We start from the raw sequence: 9,636 nt of genomic DNA on the forward strand, positions 1-9,636 counted from the left end.
GTTGTGGCCTCTCCCGTTGCGGAGCACAGGCTCCGGACGCACAGGCTCCGGACGCACAGGCTCAGCGGCCATGGCTCTCGGGCCCAGCTGCTCCACGGCATGTGGGATCTTCCCAGACCGGGTCACGAACCTGTGTCCCCTGCATTGACAGGGGGACTCGCAACCACTGCACCACCAGGGAAGCCCTTACTTCCCATTTTACAGTTCCCTTATTGTTCCACTCAGATTGTCCCCAGCAGATAATTAACTTTTGAATTCTGCTGCTTGCTACAGAGCACTACAATTCTTACCCAAGAGCAATCCGTCCTTTCTAAGGACTGCCCTGCGTCATCTCCAGCTTGGATTTTCTTTGTGCTTTTTGCATTTTCATTAATACAAAAACACAATATAGCACTGTCACTTGGAAGGGGAAAAAAAGGTATTCAGAAGCCGAAAAAGTGAGGGGGGTCTCAGAGAAGACACGGCTACGTCCTGACCCTTCACGATAACTTCATAAAATGAGACACTTCATGTTTAGAAAGGCTCTTCCCTTATCTGTCCTGCAGAGGGCGACACGTGCCCTCCTTTTCCCAGATGATGATGAAACACACATGCCCTGGAGTCTCCCTCACGGTCTCTGCCCATTCTTTCAACTCATATAGGCTCACACTTTTTCTAGGGCCCTAAAGCAAGTGTGCTTGCTAGGAGCACACTCTGCATTCACTCTCAACTAGGTCATCACTTTTTGTTTGTTTGTTTGTTTTTGGCAAAATACACAGAAAATACACATAGAATTTACCATTTTAACCACTTTTAAGTGTGCAGTTCAGTGGTATTAAGCCCATCGACACTGTCATACTGGGTTCTCTCCTATGGTGTTTAGAGCATTTTAATGCTGAGAAAAGTCATGAAAAACTCAAAGCTCTGGCACTAATTGTCCTCGGGCAAATCACTTAATCCTTCTGTTTCCTTATCTGTGAAATAGCAATCGCACCTACATTGTGGAGTTCCTGTGAGGATGAAATGACAAGCATACCTGTAAGGCCTCAGTGTAGAGTTCTGGCAGGTGGCATATGTTACATATTACATTAGTCACCTCAAGCCAAACACGTAAAATTGGAATCGTTTCCAAACCCTATAGAGTAATCACACTAATTCACACTATGCTGTCCTTTCAAATAACACATAAAAGTTTCTTTAAAAACATATTAAAAGATAATTCAATAAGAATTATGGAAGGAGTTCTACTTGATTCATTTCCTCTATTTAAGTTAGCAAGTTGCCATTGTTATGCATTCTATTTCTAGGAGATCTCCTAATTCTGCATATTTTATTTGCCTGCGGTTTGCTTCCTCTCTGTCCAATACACTCTGTTCTCAAACTTCAGTGTAAGTAAAAATCATCCAGGAAGTGTGTTGGAGTGTAGATTCCCAGGCCCCCTGAGATTCCAGTTCCATAGGTTGGGAGCCCAGGAACATGCATTTTATGGAGCATCAAGGTGGTCTGGGGATCACACTTGGAGAAACACTCCCATCGTGTCAATAAACATTTGTGTTTAGACTCAGGAGGGTCCTTAATTTAGTCACTATGCACCATGAGTATATGTTCTAGTTTTAATACATTTTTTTCAGGCACTGTTTTACAAACTCTACATTTCCACATAAAAGTGCTAAATACTTTGACTGTGGCAGTGGTCACGCCTGACACAATCCACAAACAGATGTTCCAAAGAGGTAATCACGGGAGAGGGCGAGGGTCCTGCTTCCCTGAGTCGGGAGCTGCTGGAATTCGAGTAGGTTTAGTCTCTCTGCCCTTGAACTTCACTGACCTTCAGTTTCAGGGGTAGTGTGGTGTGGTGGTAAGGGCACACACATCATACACACTCAGCCCCTGGTATTCATTCAGGGTGCCCTAGCTATTTAACCTTGCTGAGCCTCGGTTTCCTAACCTGTAAAATGGGGGTACTGTCACTTACCTCACAGACTTGCTGTTAGGATTGGGGGTGATGTTTGCAAAGCACCTGGCTGAGGATCTGGCATGTAATAGGTACTCCCCCCAAATCGTGAGTGCTTCTAAACTGTGGTCTGTCTTTCTTTTGCTAAGCTGGTTCTCTTTCCAGAAATGCCCTTTCTGCTTCTCTCTGTCCTTAGAAGTTGCCAAGTAGCAAACTTTATGTTGTGATTGACCCACGTGGTTTTTAAAAATTAAAATTAGTTGCCAACACTTACAAAAATCCAGATTTCATGCTTCTCTGGATAAGCCAGAATCTCTAGTCCTCAAGGCCTTGGGATCCTACATGGTGATCAAAGGCCTGGGACATGGGACATGGGCTCTGCCATCCTCTGGTTCTGGGCTCTTCCAAGGGCACTGGGGTCTCCCAGCTTCCAGCATTTGACTCATGTTCTAGACCATGGAATTTAACAATTAAATGACATTGTATCCTTTGCTAGTGGTCTCTCTCTTGGCTTGTTTCTTCGTTGAATGTGCACTCTGGGAGGAAGGGAAGGTGTTACTTCTGGCCAGTGGGGCAGTGATCAGCACTTAGTAAGTCCCTCCATAAGCACTTTATTGACAGAGACCATACACTGTGGTCGACAGTTTACTTCCTCCAGGTATGTCTCCTCTCTCCAGCAAGACCGCAAGTTCTGTGCAGTGGCTACCATGGTAATGAACACTTACTGATCTGACCTTTTACTATTTTATTTAGAATTTTTACTTGGATAACAGAGGAAAAAAAGAAAGCAAGGAAACAAATGAGAAAATGAATGCGAAGAACAAGGAGTCCTTGCTTGAGGTATGTTTAATTCTGTAGAGTAGAATAAAAGAGAGTTAACTGTATTTTTAAATGATTTGCTTCTCAGAACAATGGGCGATTCTGAGACACACTGAAATTTTAACTTGGGGTTTTAAAATCAAATCATTACTAAATTATAGCTATTTAGACAATTAAACTGGTTCTTGGAGTCAGTTGTTTAAAAGTTTTGCTTTCGACAATATATTTTACTCTTCATGAAGCTGGATTCATAATTCTTGACTAAAAGACATGAATCCACATAAAACTCATCTCTGACCATATATTTCATTGCTTATGTGCTCCACAGAAGTCAGGCATGACTGCTTTGCAGTGAATTCTAAGGTGCCCTTCCAGCAGCCAGGTGTGGTAGAAAGTATGAGACTGCAGTTAAGAGATCTGATACGAGCTTGGCTCTGCCTGTTGAAGTTCATGTGTTATTGGGCAAGTCCAAGAACCTTGGTTTCCTGTATTGTATTGAATTATTACAAAGACTTAGGGAGGCAGTGGAAGCACAGCATGTAAAGTACGGTACACATTTCTGGATTATCACTTACAGGGCTATGTTCCAGAAGTTCATTTGACGGTTGATTTTCTGAAACTTCTAATGAGTTTTCACATAGCAACTTTGCTCAAAATCGAGGCTCTCTTCCCCGACCCTAATGCGGATGCGTGCCAGATCACAGGTCATAAATGGGCATAGGAGTCCCAGGCAGGTTTTTGTTGTCCCCGACAGCATGTTGACCTTCTCTTGAGTTAGGAGATTTGGGGCTTCTCTTGAAAACTCAGAAGACCTTTTGACACCTTGGCCCACATTCCCATCTGGAGCCAATTCACTGATGCTGAAGGGCACCCTCTCCCAGGCACCAAGGCCTGCCCAGACCCCTGCACAGGGTTCTAGCCCTGCCGGCTCTCCCAGCCCTGTTCCCGATGGAGCAGGCCCTACAACCTTGCTGCCTCGCACTCCCAAGGTCCTGGAGACAGGCCACAAGTTTTGGTTCCTGGGACCAAGAACACAGTGGGTATTTCCCAGGGAGGCCAACGGTGGGAGTGGGGACATTCTTTCTGCATTTATCAAAGAGTCTCCAGGTTCAGTTGAGGGAGATAAAGCACCAGACATCCCCAGCAGCAGGGAGATCCAGGTTCTGAACATCCCCAGCAGTGATGGACACAGACAGACATGGAAGGGGAGTGAGCCATTTCCTGACACAGCCCTTAGCTGTTAATCAGTGCTTATTGCATCAGCAGCTGTCTGTAAATCAAGGACTGGTTATGCCTTGGTTTATACAATTGCCTGAATAGGTCTTGTTGGAAGACTTCAGCAGTTTTTCAAAAGCCGGATGGGAAAGAAAATACAAAGCATGTTATGCTGTGAAAAATCAGCATTATCCTGCTTTCGAACTTGGACCCCAAATCTGCTTGAATTTAAGAGATCATTGAAGGGCTCTCGCGTCCCCGCGCATGCCTGGGCGCCTCGGAGCCCCTGTGGTCGGGCCCCAGCCCGGGGTCTCCCACCACGCTCAAGGCCAGATGTGGAGGCACAGCTTGGAAAACAGGGACGAGAAGTGTTTTGTGCCAGACCGCTGCTGCTTATGTGCAGAGACAGAGCAGACCTCCTGGGGAATGAAATCAACATGAGAGCCTCTATGGAGACCCCAAATTTAAAGCAGGGCCTGAAAAACTTGGCTGATGAGTTTGCCAAACTTCAGGATTATCGACAAGCAGAGGCTGAAAGACTTGAAGCCGAGTAGTCGAACCTTTGCAAGCTTCTGGAAGTGGAAGGGAGCAGGACCCTGTGGTCTGTGCCCCCCATGTCCTCAGCCTGCCTTTTGTCTGTGGAAAAACATTAGCCAAAGAATAAGCTTAATCCGAGAAGTGAGAAAATGCAGAAACAAAGGAAAACAGTCAAAGGAGACCAAATAATAATAGTTTAGTCATTAAGCAAAGTCAAGGACCTTTGGTTCCTCCTCAAGGGCTATAGATCACATTCTGCGCCATATCCTGTGAGCTGTCTTGTAGATACTGAAAACCCCACCAGGTGGAAGAAGTGAACTACACGATGACCAGGCTGTAGCCATGACATAAGCTGCCACAGTTCCGAGAATCGGCCTCAAAGAAATGGAAACAAACCGACCCTGGAACTAAAGATTAACTGTACCTAAACCAATCAAGATGACGCTGATCAGACCACCGATGATCAATGTCAAGATGACCGTCAGAGCTGACTGTGCTGCTTCTGCATGTAGCCCCCTCCCTCCACCTATAAAAGCTCTTGCCCTCTGACTGTCAGTGGGGGGAGTTGGCCTTTGGATAGGCGTCTGCCCTCCCCACCGGTTGCCGGCATCCAAAATAAAGCAAACTTTCCTTTCCACCAGACTGGCCTCTTTAATAACTTTTGAGCAGCAAGCAGCTGGACCCCACTTTCGGTTACAGAACCACTGTAAAAATGAAACGAGATGACCTCAAAGCAAAATTAACAGCAAAGAATTGAGGAGCTAAACAGTTAACTCAGAACATGTCAGAGAAGCCCATCTGATTGACATGTTATTTCACAGGCAGAAACTGAATTACAGGGACTTCACTGGTGGCACAGTGGTTAAGAATCCACCTGCCACTGCAGGGGACATGGGTTCAAGCCCTGGTCTGGGAATATCCCACATGCTGCAGAGCAACGAAGCCCGTGCACCACAACTACTGAACCGGCGCTCTAGAGCCCACGAGCCACAACTGCTGAGCCTGCAAGCCACAACTACTGAGCCCGTGTGCCACAACTACTGAAGCCGCACACCTAGAGCCTGTGCTCCGCAACAAGAGAAGCCACCGCAGTGAGAAGCCCGCACACCACAACAGAGAGTAGCCCCCCTTGCCGCAACTAGAGAAACCCCACGCACAGCAACGAAGATCCAATGCAACCAAACATAAATAGATAAATAAATTTTTTAAAAAGAAGCTGAATTACAAAGAGCTACAATGTATGCTATTCGAACAACTCGTCATCTGGAGGAAACTACTGACAATTTTGAAAAGCAGAAAACAAAGAATATAAAGACTATATTTTCAGAATTTACCACTATCGAAATGTTATTTCATGGCAAAGCTTTGGACATCTCCACTACTACCTACCAAAATACACAAAAGATTGATGAAGAAGATTTAGAGGTTTTCTGAAATTCTCTGTATCCACCAGATTATTCACCCCATTTAGATATCATAAGAGCAAATTCAAAGTCACGTCTTCAGAGATCAGTGTCAGCTAAGTGTGCGTCTGGAACAGGACAGGTATCCACCTGTCGACTAAGAAAGGATCAACAAGCAGAAGATGATGATGAAGAGGATGAAGACTTAGATGTTACAAACGAAGAAAATGAAATTTCTTAAGTAAACTTTGCATTTCCATTTTCATCTTAAAGGACTCGGAATCCAGAATTACTAAAACTGTGAAACTTTATACTGGCTTGATACGTTAAACCTCAAAATGAAATCCTACTGGAAATGGAGGAATTATTAAAGGAAATTTATGCTAACCAAAAAAAAAAAGAGAGAGAGAGAGAGATTATTGACAAGGCAACTAATACCAGCTAAACTGGGGGAAACTGGGGAAGATATGAACAAAGATGTCACCCAGATCCACTACACATACATTTACTTGAAGGATGCAAAATTAAGTTTATTCTGCTTTTATGAGACTGAATGAAAGGAGGTTGAGAGTTATAAAAAACCAAAGCCAAAAATAAGTTTGAGTGTTTGAACTGAAAGATAGAATAATATGTAATTTTATTGTACTGCTTTTAAAGGAAATTTATTAAGAATTATATAATTCTATGCATGTTTTGATTTTTAAACATCTGCACCTAGAAAATGTACTTTGTCACTATCCTTTTCTGGTACTACAGTATTAATAATTGTCTTCTTTGATAAGAAACTATCCCCCAAAAAGGAAATCTTGCCATTTTGGACAACATGGATGGAACTTGAGTGCTAAGTGAAATAAGTCAGACAGAGAAAGACAAATAGCTGTATGTCTCATCTATGTGTGGAATCAAAAAACAAAAAACCTGAAATCATAGATACACAGAACAGATTTGTGGTTGCCAGAGGCGGGGGTAGGGATGCATGAAATGGCTAAAGGGGGTCAAGAGGTACAGACTTCCAGTTATAAAATAAATAAGTCCTGGGGATGTAATGTACGGCATGGTGACTATAGCTCACAATACTGTATTGTATATTTGAAAGTTGCTAAAAGAGTAGATCTTAAAAGTTCTCATCATAAGAAAAAAAGAATGTGTAACTGCGTGAGGTGATAGATGTTAACTACACTTATGACAGTGATCATTTTGCAATATATACATACATCAGATCGTTAGGTTGTATACTGAAAACTAATACATATTCTATATCAATTGTATCTCAGTGTAAAAGAAAAGAAAATTATGCCAAAAATAAAATATTAATGTACAAATATTTTATGTATAGAATTGTATATTTTATTTTTTCCATTTACTAGCAGTGAAACAGTAATTTTTTCACTTACAGGTACAGGAATAAGTTTTCTATTTATTGACTTATAGTAACAGAAATAGACTTTATGTAATGCTTTCTTTTATAATATACCAAGATTGCACTCACAACCTTCCTTATGAAGTTGGGGCTATCGTTACTCTGATTTTGCAAGTAAAGGCACCGAGGTTGAGTCACTTGCTCAGGGTCACAGAGCTAAGTGGTCAAGAAGCCTGGAAGTCTAACTCAGGAGCTGAGACTCAACCACCATGTTCTTCCTGTCTTTTGGCAAATGGTATGCAGTGTCAATATATGCATTCAGTCAAAGCTGTAGACAAAACGATTTTTAGCTTGAAGTCTAGTTGGCCACAGTTTGTTTAAATGTGAACAAAATATGTGTTTTATCTTTCATGGGTTTTATATCGTTGGAATCTCAATTTCAGGAGAGTTTTTGTGGAACATCCATCATTGTGCCAGAACTAGAGGGAGCTCTTTATTTGAAAGAAGATGGGAAGAAATCCTGGAAAAGGCGCTATTTTCTTTTACGAGCTTCCGGAATTTATTATGTTCCCAAAGGAAAGACTAAGGTCAGAAAAAATATATATGCTTTTGCAAAAAGGCATTTCATGAAAGTGAAAGTAAAGAAATCCTCAGGTGGTAATTTAAATACATTCTACTTTGCTGTGAGATTCATGTTACTACAATGTTTATACAGATACATATCCTATTAGGACAGAATTACAGAAATCCTGAATCTTTCCACCGCTCTCTCTTGAAGGTGAAGAGTTTTATCTACTTTAAAGTCAGGTTTCAGAAATTATGACTGAAGCACTTTTCTAGAAATTAATTTGTTTCTTCACATATCGATCTTTGAGGACTTTTCTCCCCCCTTTTTACTCTATTGTTCTGTAGTCATTACAGTAAAACTTCTTTTATCTGGAATCATAATGGTATTAGAAGTCTTGATAGATTTTAATTTAGATTTTAGCTTTTATAACTTGAATATTTAAATTGTTCTCTGAAGTGTATTATATGCATTTCCCTGCCTAATTTAGCAGAGTATCTTAGATATCATTTCACTTCTACTTGGTGATTTAGGATTATTGCCTCAAATCTACAAGCACATAGCAAATTTGTCTTCTTTGAAATATAATTTTAACTATCATCTTAACTCTTAGCTTTTTCTAAGACCTTTCTTAGAGGATGGCCATTTCCATCTTTTGCTCACCTTTGCAAAGTTGTAGTCTGTCTCTCTTTCTATATCTGGAGTAAGCCAAAGCATCTTGCCTTCACTGCCGAGTCCAAGGCACCCCCGCAACGGCATATTTTCAAATTGCAGGCTGCTTCTAATAAGGCTTGACCCACATCCCTTGCAGGTGAAGTCATAGTGACTATCCAGGGCTATTCCCACTACTTAGAAGACTGTCATCTCTGTGGAATGCAGGAGAGCATTATGGGAAATTCTTGGTCCAGAGCAGCTACCACTCCTATTTTGTCTCAATCTTAGAATTCATACTTTTCCCATCTGTGCTATCTTCATTCCAGTCCCAAACGTGGGGGGCATAACAGTTGACCCACAGATTATTTTATTTTAGAGATGTTATGTCTTTGGCATTTACATATAAGTGAGACATACAAGCCTATCAGAAACAACACACTTAGGGACAAAAATTAGAAGCATTCACATTGGAGTTGGACAGGCATCCTTTCTGTCTCTGCTGCCATTAACACTGATGGAGGAACTAGCCAGGAAGTCAGGAAAAAGAATAACAAGTATAATTACTGGAAAAGAAGAGGCAAAACTCTCTTTATTCACAGTCAACATGATTGTCTACCAGACAATTTGACACTCAACTGAAAAACTTAAGAGTTTGGTCCCAATGGGCCAAATAAACATACCAAATAAGAAATTGTTTTCCTTTATATAAACAATATGTAAATTAAATATGCTGCAAAAGATTCCATGCACTGCAAGAACAAAAAAAATATAAAATACCTGACAATAAACTTAACAAGAAAGGTTCAAGATCTTATATGGCATAAAATAGGAAATTTAATAAAGGAAATGAGTTAGAACTGAATAAACAGAAATGTACAATGTTGCTAGATGAAAAGATACTAATTCTCCCCCCAGTTTTTCTATATATTCAATTCCAATAAAAAAATTTCAATAGGATTCGGGCTTCCCTGATGGCGCAGTGGTTGAGAGTCCGCCTGCCGATGCACGAGACATGGGTTCGTGCCCCGGTTTGGGGAGATCCCACATGCCGCGGAGCGGCTGGGCCCGTGGGCCATGGCCGCTGAGCCTGCGCGTCCAGAGCCTGTGCTCCGCAACGGCAGAGGCCACAGCAGTGAGAGGCCCGCATACC

The 9,636-nt window shown here is 41.9% G+C and overlaps 1 protein-coding gene and 1 pseudogene across 1 annotated transcript in view; both read left to right on the top strand.

Annotated features, from left to right (window-relative positions):
- APBB1IP (amyloid beta precursor protein binding family B member 1 interacting protein) overlaps positions 1–9,636 on the top strand; it is a 62,566-nt gene that overhangs the window by 29,976 nt on the left and 22,954 nt on the right. Inside the window, exons 7-8 of the mRNA XM_007471376.1 lie at positions 2,687–2,773; positions 7,711–7,854. Of these exons, the coding sequence (XP_007471438.1) occupies positions 2,687–2,773; positions 7,711–7,854 (231 nt within the window). The remainder of the gene's footprint in view (positions 1–2,686; positions 2,774–7,710; positions 7,855–9,636) is intronic.
- Positions 3,610–6,148, top strand: LOC103082835 (protein FAM92A1-like; annotated as a pseudogene).

The sequence above is a fragment of the Lipotes vexillifer genome, unplaced genomic scaffold (assembly GCF_000442215.2).
Source record: "Lipotes vexillifer unplaced genomic scaffold, Lipotes_vexillifer_v1.1 scaffold1049, whole genome shotgun sequence".
NCBI lineage: Eukaryota > Metazoa > Chordata > Mammalia > Artiodactyla > Lipotidae > Lipotes > Lipotes vexillifer.